The 19247-nt window shown below is 37.5% G+C and overlaps 1 protein-coding gene and 1 long non-coding RNA gene across 3 annotated transcripts in view; one reads left to right on the top strand and one right to left on the bottom strand.

The window, feature by feature from the left end:
* Positions 1–479: 479 nt before the first annotated feature.
* LOC127173512 (uncharacterized) overlaps positions 480–19247 on the bottom strand; it is a 43744-nt gene continuing 24976 nt past the window's right edge. For both annotated transcript variants that reach the window (XR_007828773.1, XR_007828774.1), the window contains exons 3-5: positions 15325–15376; positions 13680–13810; positions 480–2627 (exon numbers count right to left, since the gene is read on the bottom strand). This is a non-coding gene — a long non-coding RNA (uncharacterized LOC127173512). The remainder of the gene's footprint in view (positions 2628–13679; positions 13811–15324; positions 15377–19247) is intronic.
* On the top strand, positions 3775–7441 carry LOC127173510 (protocadherin-20). Its single transcript, XM_051123431.1, has 2 exons — positions 3775–3925; positions 4516–7441. The coding sequence occupies exons 1-2, from the start codon at positions 3875–3877 to the stop codon at positions 7111–7113; spliced, it is 2649 nt and encodes an 882-aa protein (XP_050979388.1). The 5' UTR covers positions 3775–3874; the 3' UTR covers positions 7114–7441.

Consider the following 19247-nt stretch of genomic DNA (forward strand, 5'->3'; position numbering starts at 1 on the left):
AAATAATAATAATAATATTTTAAGTCTGTTTATTTTTAAATATGTCTATAGAGTTCTCAATTAGTACTTTAAATAAGTAGCTTAATTAAAAAATGTAAGTTTTTTATATTATGTTTTATTACATTTTACTTTATTTTTGTTAAAGTTTATTTTGTTAATGAAATGAAATTAAGTATTGAAAATGTTTTTAAGGTTTTAGGCTTAGGTCACTATAATAATCCTAATATATATTACATTTATTAAATTAAATAAATTTGAAAATATTTTTTTTATATTTAAATTTATTTCAGTTTATTTAGTGATTTTTTTTTAAATAGTTTTAGTTTAGATAACTTTAATAACCCTGATATACACTGCATTTTGTCATTTTTATTTGTTTAAATTTCTATAGTTTTATTGATTTTTATTAATTAATTTATTTACATACTTAAAGTTAAACTACAACTTCAGAAATTATATATATATAATTTGGCATAAGTGAACCTTAGGGCAAAAAAAAATCAATAAATATAAAAATGAAATGAAATACAAACTATGCATTGACCCCTTTAAAAATAATTGAAATATTCTGAAATAGCCCTCAAAAGTACTTCACAAAATCTGTTGATTGACTCCTGTAAGCTTGTAAACTCACATGCTGCATGTGCCCTGATGGACTGAAGAGTAAAGAATGGCTCTCTGAATGTCCCGCCCTCCATTTACCCAAAATCCTGTTCAGCAAAACATCTCTGGCTTTACAGGAGCTGCTGACACCTCACGAGGCGTGTCGTCACGAAACCTCACGCAAACACACACAGAGCAAGTTTCCTACAGTAAGGCTTCAGTGACGCACACGGACTGTCACGCCTGCTGAAGAAACAAGTTCAGGACAAAAGACATTCACAAACTCTCAGTTTCATTCTCACCACTTGTTGTTTTCATACTGTACATGTGTTCCAAATTTAGTCATTAGAACTGAAAACATAATCATTTTTGATGGTTCTAGTAAACACACGTTATCATAGTACAGCAACAATATTACATTACTTTTGATAAATGTATGATTTTTTCATATTATTTAGAATTTTCCATTTTAATATTAGTTATTTTTTTGTGTAATATTGTTTTGCTTTTGCCATTTTTATTACTTTTTTTTTTTTTTTTAAATGCGTTGTGAGAAGGTTTTCTGGCAGAGGAGCAGTAACTGATATCTCATGTTGCAACACTTTCTGTAACTGAACGAACGTATCCTGGCCTGCAGCTAAAACAACAACCAATGCAGTTACAGAATATCTATTTAAGAGCTGTTTGCTCAGATGAATCTGAATAAGATCCAGATATTTAAGCTCATTCCTGCTTTGTGGTTGTAATGTGTGCAGGTGAGATTGCAACAACATTGCACAAGCCACTATTCATCACTGATTTGCATGTTGTGTAAACTCTGAAATACTGTAGTAAATACAAAACATGGTTTACAAACTTTGAACGGCACATCATGACGCTTCATATATGAATGCACGTGAATGCAAAAGAGATATTACAGCTACAACTACAGCGAAGTGGAAGATTTCCAATGCATTCAACCATTTAAAAATAAAATTAAATCAAGTTTGGAACGATATAAGCATGTATTAACAAAATAATTTTTTAATTTTAAATATTAACACATTTTTTATTTTTGTATTTTCTGCTTTAATTTTAATTTTAGCTTAATTTTTTGTAATTTTCTTTTGTGTTTTTGTCCTTTTTATAAGTTTTTTTTTAAATGTCAGTATAGTTTTTATTAATTTTATTTCCATTTCAGCAACTAGCTGAAATAAGATCTCTTGTTTTTTTTATTTAATTCAGTTAAGATTTATTTTATGTCAAGTAATGAATATATTTGTATGGTTTTAGTAATCTATAAAAACCCTGGGCCCTCATTTATCAACAGCGCATACGCACAGGTGTGTGCATAATGAGTTCATAAGAACAGTTTATAAGGACAAATATAAACCTTTTCTACACACTGTTGATAAATAAGGCCCTTGGTGTTTTGAAGTTTTGCACACTGTCAGAGAAGCATAAGATAATTAATTGGTTTAAAAAAAAATCAGAAGAAATATTGATGAAAAATAATTATAATTTCTACTTTTCTGCAGAAAAGTTGAATGGCGTTTACCTGTGCAAAACTTGTTTCTATCCAGCTAATCTATCTAACAAATAATATGTTCTATAAACGATTTAGTTATGAAATGTTAATTCTGAATGTTCTCAGAACATTCAAATCGTTCATTTTTTTAAACATTTTAGAATTTTTCAAACATTTTTGGAATGTTACTTTTGAATGTTCTCTGAACATTCCGAAACATGTACAGTAGTAACATTTAAAAAAAAACAAACATTATATAAACATCCAATGCAAGTGTTTTAGAAATTAAATGATCCATAAACGATGTATAAATAATGCTGTCCAAACGCTTTGTGAACATTAATGCAGACGGCATTGAATGAGCGTTTTTTTGTTCATAACTCTGAGAGAAGCTTTCCAGACTGTTTTTTGTTACCCGTGAAGTCCTGAACCTTCAAGTTTGTGATTTTCTAGTTTAGATGTGGCTCAGTTCCACTTCTGATGTCTGTCTCTGAGCTTCTTCCTTTCTTTTTCCCACCTGCAATGCAAAAAACAAAAGTCAGTGGTTTACATTTCAAGATAAATGTGTCAATCTCAATCATCATGTGACGCAAAGTCACTTTAAAACTGGCATAGATTGTGTGTAATCAGAGTTAAAGCTCATGTGGCTGTGTGCAGTGACTCCGCTGATGTCAGATGGTCAGTATGTTCTCAATCACAGCCAGCATCTGGTGAGGAGGTTAATAACACTCAGATTAAGACGAGTTGATTTGGAGAAGGTTACACTAATGGTTTGTCTTGTACAGTCAGATTCTTCTTTCTGTAATCCTCACACTATCAACTCATGTGATGGAAAATGATGGACACGCAAAGGCTGAAAAGGAAAAAAGGGATTTGAAAGACGCAGTAAATAAACATGTGTTTGGCTCTTTGGTAATTGTTCAGCAAGTGTGGCAGAGACAAAGAAAGTGAGTCATATTTACTATCAGCTTTGGTGAGTTTTATGTAAATGGGGGATTAATGTAATCTCAACTGCAGGGCTGCAAATGCGTATCTGCTTTCTTCGGCTTTCCTTCCACCAGGAACTTATTATTTTGTTACCGCAGTGTTGATCTGTATAGTACAGTGCTGTCTAATATTTACTTATTATGCACATATTTGCATCAACAGCACATTTCATGAGTCGCTGATGAACTTTTTAATCTCTAAAGACATGTTATTTATTTGAATATATAAAAGTTATTTAAGAAGTGCATCTGAATTCAGATTTTTATTAGCAAACACTATGTACATAATTATGTACATTAGTTTTACGTTTAATAATTTAGCAGCCACTTTTATGCAAAGTGATTTTTAAAACCACAAGCAATTTGCATTAAGAACAGAATTAAAATATAATTATTTGCATAATTATATGCATTTAGAAATGCAGACACAATAGAATACGCATCAGCATTAACTATAAGTCCCTTAATTAATGTCATGCTCATGTTTTCTTAATCACAACAAAATAAATCATTTAGCCTAAAACTATTTCACTTGCAAATGAGTTGTTTCTAGACACGCCTCCGCCCGCCCTGCGTCAGCGCTGGTTGGTCGCGCCAGCCCTCATTAGTATGCGGTGGGCGTGTCCGCAGCGTGGCTGTCAGATGAATGAGTAGACCGCTTCAGTCGCGCACAGGGCAGCGAGCGAGAACTCAGCCGCTCACCGGCGCTCAGAATGCGGCTGCTACTGTAAACTCATCCCGCTCCCGTTCCCTGTGACGCCAACACTGAACGGGAAACATGTGGAACACTAAAAGAGGAACCTGGCTTCACAGCAAAGGAGAGTTATGGGTAAGTTTCTTGCACTCATTAAAACTGCATTTATCAGGGCATCGCATTCTCTTAATTGTCAATAACTGGTAATTCTTTATATAATAATTATTATATGATCCAAATACTTATTAGATAGTCGAGAGACTACAGTTATTTTTAATCATATTGTTTTATGTTAATTCAAGGATACTATAAAGTGATATGTGTGAGCATATAGCAATATGATTTCGTTTGCATGTTTATTGCAGTCCCTTACAAAAATGTACATATCCATAGTTTTAGTCACAATGATTTTGTTATTAGTTAGCACTGTGTTGTTGTAATATAATTAGAAACTATGACAAAAATTATGGTTATCATGTTGAACAACTGGGTAAATATTTTGCTATATCAGTAAGGACTGATGCAGATTTAGTCCAACCATTTTCCCAGCACACACAGACAGTAATGTTAAACCCAACTGCTTTTGATGTGCTTAATGCATAATTTATATATGCAGTAAATATACACATTGCTTCCTTGACCATTTTAATATATCCTTGCCATTTGATTTTAAAGTATGCTTTAAGTTGCTACTTATTAAACACTGTTTCTGTTATTTTTTTCAGGGTTTGTTCATTCTCCTCTTGTACACCAGTCCCCTCTCCTGCTCATCAAATTTCAGTCACCTCATCTATAAGATAAAAGAAGGATTACCTAAAGGGACTCTCATTGGGGCTATCGGTGCGGACCTAAAATTGGATCTTTCCGTCAACCCTCCTCGCTCATTCAATCTGGAGCTAAAGACGACCAGCCAGCAGTATGTGAGTCTGAATAACACGACCGGGGAGCTGTTCACATCTGCCGTGGAGATTGACAGAGAGGCTCTGTGCGCGGAGTCCCACGAGGGCCAGGGCTGCGCACTCTTTCTGGACGTGCTAATCCTTCCTCAACAGTACTTTCAGCTGGTTAAGATTAAAATCATTATCGAGGATGTGAATGACAACCGCCCGCATTTCCCTGTCGATGAAATCAGGGTGTCTGTGCCAGAGAACGCACCTGTTAATGCCAGGTTTGCCGTGGAGCAATCCGCCGTGGATCCCGACATCGGGATTCACAGCGTTCAAACATACTGGCTTGTTAATGACTATGGAGTTTTCACATTGGATGTAGAGGAGAACGAAGGTGGTGAATTGACGCCATTTCTGATCATTACCGAGTCTCTTGATAGGGAGACGCAAGCTGAGTATGTGACCGACATCATAGCGGAGGATGGAGGGTCTCCGCCGCTTTTGGGCACCGCGACTTTGAGGATTATCATCACGGACGTCAACGACAACTGCCCCAAGTTTACAGAGTCCCAAGTGAACATTACTCTTTACGGAAACGCTACTAAGGGCATGCAACTGGCACGACTACAAGCCTACGACCCAGACGAGGGAGCCAACGCTTTGATCACATACACCTTCAGTGAACGGGTCACCCAAGAAAGCAGAAACCTGTTTTATTTGGATACAAACACTGGGGTACTTAAACTAGCAGGAAAGATTGACAACAACACCGGGAAACTCTACAAACTAATCGTCCTGGCCAACGGGCCGACTTGTATTCCAGAAGTCGCAATGGTTACTGTTCACGTCATCAGACAGCTCTCCGGGCCTCCGGCGGTTATCCCGCGTTACATTGCATCTGAGAAAGACGGCGTTGTGAGTATAAGTGAATCAGAGCCGCCGTTTTCACCCATTGCTTTTTTTACGATCAAAAACACTGAGCCACAACAGAAGATAGAGTGTCTTCTTGAAGGCACAGGCCCGTTTAGGCTTGTACCGTATGAGCGTTTTAAAAACGAGTACCTGCTTGAGACCACCGAAGTATTGGATTATGAGCAGAAGCAGGATTATGAAATGGTTGTTGTGGTACGTAACCCTCATGGATTAGTAGTTAACACCGTGGTAAAAGTCCACGTGTTGGACGTCAACGACAACGCTCCGGTTTTCAAGCAATCCTTCATTGACGTTGCGGTAGAGGAGAACAACCCACCAAATACATTCCTCGCTCAGCTTCAGGCCACCGACGCAGACAGTGAAAGCAGAGGTGAGGTGTTTTACCTACTCGGTGCTGACGCTCCCACCATTTTTGACTTGGATAGGTCAACCGGGGTACTGACGGTGTCCACTTCTCTTGACCGAGAGGAAAAGGAGACGTATCGGTTCATGGTGCGGGCTGTGGACCGCGGCACGCCGAGGAAGGAATCAATCGCCACTGTGATCATCACCGTCCAGGATCGGAACGACAACAGTCCAAGGTTTATCAATAAAGACTTCACCTTTTTCGTGCCGGAGAACTTTCCAGGATTTGGGGAAATTGGCGTACTTACGGTTACGGATGCAGATGCTGGGGAGAACGGCTGGGTGGCGTTGTCCATCCTTAATGGGAGCGACATCTTCGTGATCGATACTGGACGAGGAGCGCTGCGAGCCAAGACCCCTCTAGACCGGGAACAACAAGGAACGTATTATGTTTGGATCGAGGCAATTGATGGAGGCGAACCTGCTCTTTCGTGCATCACAATGGTGACCGTTCTCCTCCTGGATGTCAACGATAATCCTCCAACTGTTCTTTTCCCTCAGTCCAACCAGTCGTACATGTTGGTGCTTCCCAACACGCTTCCGGGAACATCTATAACGGAGGTCTACGCGGTGGACCGGGACACGGGAATGAACGCTGTTATAGCGTACAGCATCATAAAGAGAACGGACGGAGAGCCAGGCTCGTTCGACATCGACCCTTACACGGGAAACATCACCTTGAGGAAAACCTTGAGCAATCGGGGCCTCTACAGTTTGTGGGTCAAAGTCAGGGATCACGGTCAGCCAGAACTCTACTCTACCGTGCTGGTCAACCTATTTGTGAATGAGACAGTCAGCAATGAGACTTTCATTCAGAGTTTGTTGCCTAGAAGTGTAGATATTGACCATGGCGAGCTTCCTCCAGATAAGGAAGGGAGGAAGAGCGAACAAGTGCCAAATCTGTGTGGCGAGTACCAAGTGTTACTGCTTGCGTCGGCAGCTACTTGCCTCGGATTGTTTCTGACCGTCGTGTCGTTGGTGACGTACATTTGCTGCAAGAAAAGGAAACCGAAAAAGAAGAGGTTAGACAGTGAGATTCCTTTAAAACTCAACCATGAAATGGTGGACAAGAACCCAATGGAGATTTCAAACATTTGATGCTAGACTGCTTGTACTGCCCAAAATAATCTGTTTACAATGTGTTTTGTGCATCTTAATATCTCTTAAGTATATGATGTATATATTGTGCATACAGTATGTTTTATAACTATGATGAAATCTACAAATATATATATATTGACGAGATCGCTGCGGAATATGAAGATTTTGCTATTTGCATTTGCTGCCCAACATGCTTTTAGTGTAATTTATCTTACAATGGTGCCCTCAGCGGTGTGTTGTGTCAAATTGTCAAACCTCTTTTATATGCCTGTCTTTGAAGCCCAATGGAACATTGAGGAACAAATGTAACGCTCCTAATGTTTGTCATCACCAAAAGAGATGAGATATCAATGCCTCGTTGATTTCTCAACTGTTTTTCAACAGGTGTTGTTGGACATTTTGTGTTTTCTGTAGGATACTAGGCTGGTGTGCAATGTCTTAACGAGTTTCTTGAACCCCAAGTCTTGGTTTCTTCTGATTTGTTTGTGATGACTTTTGTGCACTCAGCTCAAAAGCTTCTTCAAAGCAGCTAAGGCGACATTTCTCTGATCTCATTTCTGTGTAAACAAAGAATTCATGAACATTAAAGTGCTTTATTTTCTTATTAATAGCTTGGATATGATTTCCTTCCACGTATTACCGACTAAACCGGTGTTAGATGTGGACATGACTCAGCAGCTGTGCTGCAGCAGTCGTTGCTCATAAAGTTAATCTACTGAAACATTCTTTTAAGATCGTTTAAGCGGTGTCATTTTATCAGATACGAGCGTAATCATAAGGGGAATTCAAAAACCATCTCAGTGTTTGATTTGACTGTCTGCATGACATTTACAAGATTTCTTGGAATGTGTCTGTACACATAGTATTGCAGTTTTCTTAGGAAAGATGCAATGTCAACGGTTATCAAGTTTTATCAGAGAACAAATCGCAAACTTATTCATATTGAAAAATGGCATTCAGTGAGTCGAGATGAAGATATAGAGATCTTGTGCAATTATATTTTTCTTAAGAGTTGTGTATGTGCACCAGTCATAAAAAAGTTGAATTCAAACGATGTTAACTAAACACTAAAATTTCATGTTCTTTTCAAGCAGCTAAAGCCTGCCGGCGATTGTTCACTGAGTCCTTTGGTTGCAGTTGGCATCTCATTCTGCTCTTTTTAATCTCCCTCTTTGTGTCAGACCAATAAGATGGCTTCTCCAGTGTCCCGACCCATTACAGAGGTCAGATTGGGAGTGTGTGTTTAGCTTGTCATCACTCGTGGAACACCATTCAGCTCTCTAAAACAGACAAGCATGGCATGGCCACTTGCCACTTCTATTATTCCAAAAACCAGTTGGGTTTCATTTTTCCCTTTCTCTCTCTAGAACTCTCTGAAATGCTTACAAAGGAAAGCAGTCATTTAAAACCACAAGAAGTCGGAGAACAGATAATGTATCGAGGCTTTGCGGTGCACAGGTTGCGAGTAGGGCCAGTCACCTGGGGTCAGGTTCACCGCTTAAGCTGCTTACTTCACCAGCAACATGTGTTCACAAACCAGCGGGAGACTGAAATCCACCAGCACGCATTTAAGAACATTTTCATCTGTGGGTCAAGATCAAGCTTCAGATTAAAGAAGAAAAAATTATGTTGCACATTATTAAATTCTTCGAAACTGGTGGTGTTGGCAATGCCAAGGTCATGGGTTCAATTATTTATATAAAATATTCCCCAGAAAAGAAAATGCATAAAAGCATTCGGCAAACGCATAAAAGCATTGCAGAAAAGTAAGCGCCTTCACACTACCAGTGATTTAAAGTGACCAGAAACCATTTATTTTTAATGAGTTAAACTGTGTGAGCAGTGTAGGCTCATTTGCATGAAGTGAAACTATTATTGCATCACCAACAGAATTTGAAGTTGACTTTCTGAAGAGTTATTCAAGTTCAAAGTCAACTTCACAATGTTTTGATGAGCGGCATGAGTTCAAAGTCACAAACAGTATAAAAAGCAGTCAAAACAGCTTCTTTGATTATCAAAAGAGCATTCAAGTTCTGTCAAAATATGCCACTTGCAGTATAGACATACACATATTGGCTGTACTGTATCAGAAGCTCCGCTGTCTTCAATCCCATTTCCTGACATGACAAAAATGAAAATGACAAAAAAAAAAAAAAAAAAAAAAAAAAACATTTATTTTGAAGTCATTTCAAATTTAAGTAAAGAAAATATGAGTGGTGCTTGTGTTTACTTACTGGCCCAATTACATTTACATTTATGCTTTTAACAAACACAAAGTGACTTAAAGTGAAGTCAAGGTGCATTACAGTGCATTTACATTTGTTAAGTTCTTGCTTTCCCTGGGAACCGAACCCATGACCTACTGCTGTTTGAGCAACAGGAAAGCCCCAGTTACATTTTCAATAATGAATTTAGAAGACACTTATCCAAAGTAGCTTACATTGTATTTAAGGTATACATTTATTCTGTGCATTTCTTGGGAATCAAACCTATGACCTTGGCAATGCTTTGATCTACATGAAAGCCCAAATTACTTTTACATTTATGCTTTAAATGCATAAATGCAACTTATATTGCATTCAATGTATGCATTCTATCAGTTCTTGTTTTCCTGGGAATCGAACCCATGAACTTGGTGTAGGTAGTGCCATCTACTATTGTTTTAGCTACAGTAAAGCCCTATGACATTTACATTTATGTATTCGGCAGACGGTTTAATCCAAAACAACTTACACTGCATTCAGTGTTTACATAACACTGCTTGCTTTCCCTGGGAATTGAACCCATGACCTACTACTGTTTGATTACATGTACATTTTTCGTAAGCTAACAAACACTTTTATCCAAAAGGAAATTACATTGCATTCACATTTAGAATTTGACATTGCTTTGAGCTACACAAAACCCCAATTACTTATACATTTATGCTTTTAACGCTTTTATACAAAGCAAATTATACTGCATTCAATGTATACACTGTGTGCAGAATTATTAGGCATGTTAATATTCTGGTCATATTTTTTTGCCAAACACATTTTACCAATTCCAAACCACATCAGTCTTAATAACTACTGTTAATTTTGTATTTAATCACTTATATGTGATATATAACTGTCCGTGAAGGCTGGAAGTGAAAAACTCCTTATATTCAGGTGTGTAGAATTATTAGGCATGTTTTCTTTTACAGCTAAAATGAGCCAAAAAAGATATTTAACCCAGACTGAAAAGTCCAAATTATTAAATGCCCATGAGAAGAATGCAATACTAATGCATTAAAAGAATTTGCAAAGTTAAGGCTTGACCATTGGACAGAGAAATGCTTGTTGAGTCTGCATGGTCAGAAAAAACAGGTGGAGAAGAAAAGATGCATGTTAACTGCAAAAGAATTAGGAATTAAGGTGAAGAATTAGGTGTGACACCATCAGGAACCATTTAGTCTCCAGCGCCACCATTTTCCAGAACTGCAGCCTACCTGGAGTCTTCAGAAGTACAATGTGTCATGTTCTCAGAGATTTTCCTTGGTAAAAAATCCTAAAAAATGCCCCTGACTTAATAAGAATAACAATCTGACGTGTTGTGAAATACATGAAGACAGTTTTTTTTTTTTTTTTTTTTTATAGGCTTTATAGACAGATAAGTTGAGAGTGACTCTTGAAGGACAAGCATCACATCCTCTTGTACCTCTGATTCAAGAATTTATCTTCCAAAATCTGGCAGTAAGTTTTGGGAGTTCATTTTAGTGCATCTCTGCAAGTCAGACTTTTCAGGATAGGAGACTAAACATGAACTCCCAAAATGTACTGCCAGATTTTGGAAGATAAATTCTTGAATCAGAGGTACAAGAGGATGTGATGCTTGTCCTTCAAGAGTCACTCTCAACTTATCTGTCTATAAAGCCTATAAAAAAAAAAAAAAAAAAAACTGTCTTCATGTATTTCACAACACGTCAACTTGTTATTCTTATTAAGTCAGGGGCATTTTTTAGGATTTTTTACCAAGCAAAGTCTCTGAGAACCTGACACATTGTACTTCTGAAGACTCCAGGTAGGTTGCAGTTCTGGAAAATGGTGGCGCTGGAGACTAAACGGTTCCTGATGGTGTCACACCTAATTCTTCACCTTAATTCCTAATTCTTTTGCAGTTAACATGCATCTTTTCTTCTCCACCTGTTTTTTCTGACCATGCAGACTCAACAAGCATTTCGCTGTCCAATGGTCAAGCCTTAACTTTGCAAATTCTTGTAATGCATTAGTATTGCATTCTTCTCATGGGCATTTAATAATTTGGAATTTTCAGTCTGGGTTAAATATCTTTTTTGGCTCATTTTATCTGTAAAAGAAAACATGCCTAATAATTATGCACACCTGAATATAAGGAGTTTTTCACTTCCAGCCTTCATGGACAGTTATATATCACATATAAATGATTAAATACAAAATTAACAGTAGTTATTAAGACTGATGTGGTCTGGAATTGGTCAAATGTGTTTGGGAAAAAAATATGACCAAAATATCAACATGCCTAATAATTCTGCACACAGTGTACATTCTATCAGTTCTTTTGTTCCTGGGAATCAAACCCATGGTCTTAGTGTTGCTTTGAGCTACAAAAAAAGCTCCAATTACTTTTACATTTATGCTTTTAATGCTTTTATACAAAAGAACTTATATTGCATTCAAGGTATGCATTCTGTCAGATCTTGTTTCCTTGGGAATCAAACCTATGACCTTGGTGTTGCTAGTGCCATGCAGCTACAGGAAAACCCCAATTACATTCCCATTTTTGCATTTAACAAACATTTATCCAAAGCAAAGTACACCGTATTCATGTTTATAGCTTCTTAGTTCCTGTTCCCCTGGTAATCTTGTCATTGCTAGCACCATGCTCCACTGTTTGAACTACAGAAAAGCCCCTGTTACGTTTTTTTAAAAATGTATTTAGAAAACACTAATCCAAAGCAACTTACATTGCATTCAAGTTATATGCCTTCCTTGGGAATCAAAGCCATGACCTTTGAGCTAAACAAAAGCCCCAATTACTTTTGCATTTATGCTTTTTAACACTTTTATACCAAGCAAATGATATTGCATTCAATGTATACATTCTATCAGTTCTTGTTTCCCTGGGAATCGAACACATGACCTTGGCATTGCTTTGAGCTATGTAAAAACCCCAATTACTTTAACATTTATGCTTTTACCTCTTTTATAAAAAGAAACTTACATTGCATCATCCAAGTGGATCCTGCACACTGGGTGGTTAAAGAGAGATCCCCCCATATGATTGTAAAGCGCTTTGGGTGTATGGCAATACACAATGAAAGCACTATCGCAATACAATCATTCATCCATTCATTCGTTCATCCAAGGTATGCATTCTATCAGCTCTTGCATTCCCTGGAAATTTAACCCATGACCTACCGCAGTCTGAGCTACACGAAAGCCCCAGTTACTTTTACATTTATGCTTTTAACACTTTTAAACAAAACAATATTGTATTCAAGTTATGCATTCTATAAGATCTTGCTTCCCTGGGAATCAAACCCATGGCTTTGGCATTGCTTTGAGCTACGTAAAAAAAAAAAAAAAAAAACTTTCACATTTATGCTTTTAACACTTTTATACAAAGCAACTTAGATTGCATTCAAGATATGCATTCTATCAGCTCTTGCTTTCCCTGGAATTTCAACCTATGTCCTACTACTGTTTGAGCAAAAACACAAAAACCCCAATTACTTTTACATTTATGCTTTTAACACTTTTAGACAATGCAACATTGCATTCAAGGTATGCAATCTATCAGAATATTATTTCCCTGAGAATCAAACCCATAACCTTGGTGTCGCTAGTGCCATGCTCTGCTGTTTGAGCTACAGGAAAACCTCAATTACATTTACAATTATGCATTTAAAAGATGCTTTCATGCAAAGCAACTTTGCATTCAAGATACACATTTGATCAGTTCATGCATTACCTGGGAATCAAACCCACAACCTTGGCATTGCTAATGGCATGATATAATGTTTGAACTACTAAAGTGCAAATCAATTCAAGTCTCTAGATCCCTAGACGTGGTTTGGGTCTCAGATTTCTTTGCTCATTTTATGGTCTACCAGGTGAAGTTGATTGTAAAGAGAAACAACAGTACTGCAACAAGCTTCAGGATGTGATGCCTGTAGCACGAACTGAAGTTTAATAGCGTTAGAGGTTTGTTAAAAATTCACTAATCCTAATTATGAGCGGTAATAATTTATACTTTTCTTAGCAAACACAACTATGCTGCACTGATTTGATTCGATGGAGCAGGTTACACATATCTATAACAGAATATGTCATACTGTAGTAGTACACTATAGAATACGCCTTAAATGTATTACGCAAGAACAAAATACTAGTGCAGTCTCTCAGAGTTTTGTTATTCAATACGTCCACTATGATGGGGTTTGATCGGGTCACATTTAATCTGAGCTTTCCTCTGTGTTGATTACTCATGTCATTCTATAAGTATGTGTGTATGTTCTCACTCCTCCAGCATACAATCGGCTTTCCTCTCCGCTTTCCCACCTGGCCAGACGGTTATGTGCCTCTCGACGGCCCCAGACGGCCCTCCGCATCTGCTTGACGGCGACCAACAAAAACAGAACATTAGCCTGGAGACGTATGGCCTGATTGCGTTCGCTGTGGTGATGGAGGACCTGTGGGAGACCCACAACAAACAGCCTCTGATTAATAAAATACACTTTATTCCCTTTCTGCTCCAGCTCTCCATCTGATTGCTGCTTTGAGTGTAATGTGCAGCTACCAAAAAGAGCTGTTCAAATTTAATTAAGATTCTTTTGTCCGTTGGGCTTATAGTGTTTATAAGTATAACTGCTATCATTTTTTTTGTTAAAAATGCTGTTGAGTTTGCATGCTGATATCATTTCCCCCAATCTTGGCACTGTAAGTGCTTCTCAAAAACCTGACTAGCATGTTTCTTAAGTGGATGGTGGCCTGTGCTGACTTCCTGACACTTTCCCATTCCAAATAACACGATAACCATCTACGTTACAGACAGAAGGTGCTTCAAAATGACCCATTGCCTCTGAATCATGTGAGTAGCCGCCGATTTTCTTCTCAGATTTCGAGGTGCGACAACGTGGTTGAATCCAAATCGGAGTCAAATGTGTCTGCAAAGCAGTACATGGGAAATGTTTACGCCATCGTCACAAGTGCATTTATTTGATCAAAAATACAGTAAAAACTGTAAAAATTTTAAATATTATTACAATTTAAAATAGCTCTTTTCTATGTGACTATATAGCAAAATGTAATTTATTCTTGCGATCAAAGCTGAATTTTCAGCATCATAACTCCAGTCTTCAGTGTCACATGATTCTTCTAATTAGAAATCAGTCTAATAAGCTGATTTGCTGCTCGAGAAATATTTTTGATTAATGTTTTAAAACAGTTGTGCCGCCCAATATTTTTGTGGAAATCATGATATATTTTATTTTAGGATTCTTTGATGAACAGAAAGCTCAAAAGAACAGCCTTTGTTTGGATTAGAAATCTTTTGTGATATTACAAATGTCTTTATTTTCACTTTTGATCAACTTAATGCATCATTGCCAAGTATTAATTTCTTGACCACAAACTTTTGAATGGTAGCGTACAATATGCATACAAGATTTGAAAAACAAACCACCTATTTGATGACTTATAGGCGGCTCATGCCTTACATAAAGTACTGAGATAGTATGACGGTGGCATAATCTGACGCCACCATTCGTACCTGTGTGCCGACATAGGTGTGTTACAGATAGTAAACAGACAGTAATATATACTATCATGTTCAAAGAATACCATTATATTGGCAAGTATCATGGAATGTTTTTGTAAATGATCTGACAAAGCCGTCGCATTTTCCTGTGCATATAGGAAAGGAACATATTTTTTACTTTTGCAATGAAAAGTGTGCATTTCATTTCTGAATGTGAGTTTGCAGTGTGCTGTTAATGATCTACTCCTTTTGCAATAACATGCACTGGTGAATCGTGTTCAAGAAGACCAGGAACATTAAGAAAGTAATTCTTCTGCATTTTTAAACATCTGCGTTTCCCTCTAGCTCATTACTGTCAGTTTGCTTAAACTAAGATGTGAACCTCATTTAAACCTCTGGTTAAGGTGCAAACGCGGGAAATGACATCAGCCCGACCTCATAACTCACCCAATCCTCTGATCCCTTCACAAACATGATGTCCGGTCTGCTTTTCTTGGCTCTGTTGGGGGAACGACAAACATTTTTGTTATTATTTCATTACATTTCATCTGCTTATAGTTTTAGAACAGATATGTGATAGTCTTTTACAAATATAAATTTTGTTGTGTTAAAGAAATGGTTCAACCAAAAAGGTCATCCAAGATGTAGATGAGTTTGTTTCTTCATCAGATTTGGAGAAATGTAGCATTCCATCACTTGCTCGCCAACTGATGCTTTGCAGTGAATGGGTGCCGTCAGAATGAGGGTCCAAACAGCTGATAAAAACATCACAATAATCCACAAGTAATCCACACCACTCCAGTCCATCAATTAACATCTTGAGAAATGAAAAGCTGTGTGTTTGTAAGAAACAAATCTATCATGAAGATGTTTTTAATTTCAAACCATCACTTCTGGCTAAAATGTGAGTCCATAATCCAGTGGAAAAAGTCCATTTCCTGCTGTCTCTCACATCAAAATCCACCCACATAATTGTTTTGAGCTATTTTGGCGTGTGAATAATATAGGATCAGTGCAGATTTCTCACCTGATTCAGACCAGACGACTTTTCACTGGAGGAAGTGTTATTACAGATTACAGACTACACTGTAAAAAACAATTTGCTAAGTCAACTTAAAATAATTTGTAACCTGGCTGCCTTCAAGTTCAGTCAACTCAAAAAAAGTTTATTCAACTTGAAATGTTAAATTATACTAAGTGACAACTTAGATATTTGAGTTGAATCAACTTCAAATTTTAAAGCAGCTGGGTTACTTACCCATCTGTTAAGTTTAGCAAACACAAATATCTAAGTTGTTACTTAGTACAACTTAACATTTCAAGTTGACTGAACTTAAAATTTTAAGGCAGCAGGGTAACAAATTATTTTAAGATGACTCAACAAATTGTGTTTTTTTATTTTTTACAGTGTAGCTGGAAGCAATGGTTTGAAGTTAAAAACATCTTAATAATTGATTTGTTTCTTACAAACACACAGCTTTTGGCTTCGCAAGATGTTAATTGATGGACTGGAGTGGTGTGGATTACTTGTGGATTATTGTGATGTTTTTATCAGCTGTTTGGACTCTCGTTCTGACGGCACCCATTCACTGCAGAGGATGCATTGGTGAGCAAGTGATGCAATGCTACATTTCTCCAAATCTGATGAAGAAACAACTCATCTACATCTAGGATGACCTGAGGGTGAGTACATGGTTAGCAAATCATCATTTCTGGCTGGACTATTCCTTTAAGAACAGCACAGCATATCCTGTACCGTGCGTGAGTGTTTGACAGCGTGCCATTCTCTTCCTTTGGAAAGTGCTGGCTCTGAAATTACGTTCAATTATTAATCGTGTAGACAGCAAGTAATTACTATCAGTCATGGGCCGATCCCGTTTCCAGATCGGGCCTATAGTTTCTCCTATGCTTTGAATCCAAACAAACGCGGCCGCACAATGCCGCTCGGTCTCGGGTTTCACAGTCACGGACCCCGCCGCCGTCCCCCGCCGGGCCGTTATGACACCGGATCCACCTTCATCTTCTCACTCCTGTCTCCGCACTTCAATAATGCATTCAGATATTATTCGCCTTCCCAAAATCTCAGCCTTTGATCTAATAGGTCTTTCAGGCCCGTGATGCAATAGAAAATAATCCAATCCAAGCCTTTTGATCCTCGTCCGGATTATGTTGCTGACTTCTTTCCCGTTTCCCACTCCGTCTCCCATCTCTCGCTGTCTCTGCATATGTGAAGATGACGGGCTAATTCGGGGTCTGCGAAAGCTTTGTGGCTTCATTTAAAGCATAATGGCTGTTGTCATAGCAGGAACGGGACCAAAAAACTCAATGCCACAAACAGCATTCAGATCTTGAATCACTCAGCTGTTGTTCTCCTGTGGGCCATTCATCTGCCTAGTTTGTTTAGTCAGTCATATCGAACTTTGTAATCTATTGACTACTGGTTATTGTCTGTTATTGTAAGAGAATTGAATAGATGCAATCAGCGTTTGTAAACCTGAAGGGACTCCGTTCTTTGTGTTGTTTACGTTGGCAACATCCTCACACTGCAGATAAACAGACAGTATGTTATGCACATCAGTGCTGGAAAGTAACTATTTTAACATACTAAAAGAATTCTATTATGGAAGCTGGTTTCCACCACAGGTTAATAAAAATAATAAAAATTCTGAGTTACTACCTCCATTCAGACTCCCCCCCTCACGATTCTGAGTATCACACAATTCTGCCATTTATGACTCTGAGTTTGCATTGTACAATCCTTTTTCTCACAATTGTAAGTGTGCATCACACAATTATCACTTTTCCCCCTCATGACTCTGACTATTCCTTTTTTCTCACAAGTAGGAGCGTGCATCGCACAATTATGACTACTCTTCTCACACTTGTTAGTGTGTATCACACAATCCTGACGTTTTTTCACACAATTGTGAATGTGCATCGCACAATTATGACTTTACCCCCTCATGACTCTGAGCATCATACAATTCTGTCTTTTTTCTTGCAATTATGAGTGTGCATCACACAATTCTGACTTTTTTCCCTTATGATTCTAAATTTGCATTGCACAATTCTGATTTTTTTCCCTCAAAATTATGTGTGCATCACACAATTATGACTTTTCACCCTCATGATTCTGAGCATTACACAATTCTGCCTTTTTTCCCTTATGATTCCGAGTTTGCATTGCGCAATTCTGACTTTTTTCTCATCGTGAGTGTGTATCACACAATTCTGACTTTTCTTCTTACAATTGTTAGTTTGCATCGCTCAACTCTGACTTTTCTTCTCACAATTGTGAATGTGCATTGCACAGTTATAACTTTTCCCCCTCATGATTCTGAGTATTCCTTTTTTCTCACAATTAGCAGTGTGTATTGCACAATTCTGACTTTTTCCCTTACGATTCTAAGTTTGCATTGCACAATTCTTTTTCTCACAATTATGAGTGTGCATTGCACAATTCTGACTTTTCTTCTCACAACTGTGAATGTGCATTGCACAATTATGACTTTACCCCCTCATGATTCTGAATATCATACAGTTATGTCTTTTTCTCACAATTATGAGTGTGCATCACACAATTCTGACTTTTTTCCCTTATGATTCTGTTTGCATTGCACAATTCTCACTTTTCTTCTCACAATTATGAGCGTGCATTGCACAATTATGACTTTTCCCCCTCACGATTCTGAGTATCACACAATTCTGCCTTTTTTTTTCCTCACAATGAGTGTACATCACACAATTCTGTCTTTTTCCCTTATGATTCTGAGTTTGCATTGCACAATTCGGACTTTTTTTCTCACAATTATGAGTGTATCGCACAATTTTGACCTTTTTCCTCATGATTCTGAGATGGTATTTTTCCTCACAATTATGGGTTTGTGTCGCACAAGTCTGACTTTTTTCCCACGTTTATAAATTTGCATCACACAATTTTGACATTTGTCCTTACTGAGTGTGTATCGCACAGGTTGTATGTTTTTTGTTGTAATTATGAGTTTGTATCTCACAATTATGACTATTTTTTTCCCCTGCAATTCTGAATTTGTATTGCACAATTTGGACTTTATCTTGTGATTCTGAGTTCGTATCGCACAATTTGAAATTTGCTTTTTCGATTCTAAGTGTGATCGTATAATTCTTACTGTTTTTTAGTTTAGATCTCACAATTCAGTCTTTTTTCCTCGCAATTTTGAGTTTATATCAAACAAAGCTGCAATTCTGCTAAAAAAAGTCGGAATTGTTAGATAAAACATTTATCTGCTCAGGGGTGATGCTGTCACTCTAATCAAGATCTGCAGTGTTGTACGCCAGATAAAGACTGCTGTGATAGCTGAAACATCCATTTGATCTAATAATTAAATATT

This window comes from Labeo rohita, chromosome 11, assembly GCF_022985175.1.
Source record: "Labeo rohita strain BAU-BD-2019 chromosome 11, IGBB_LRoh.1.0, whole genome shotgun sequence".
Taxonomy (NCBI): domain Eukaryota; kingdom Metazoa; phylum Chordata; class Actinopteri; order Cypriniformes; family Cyprinidae; genus Labeo; species Labeo rohita.

Bases quoted from the DNA above. Each gene is read 5' to 3' on its own strand.
- LOC127173510 (XM_051123431.1), top strand. From the start codon at position 3,875: ATGTGGAACACTAAAAGAGGAACCTGGCTTCACAGCAAAGGAGAGTTA. The intron at 3,926-4,515 runs GTAAGTTTCTTG...TATTTTTTTCAG, and splicing joins ACAGCAAAGGAGAGTTATGG to GGTTTGTTCATTCTCCTCTT.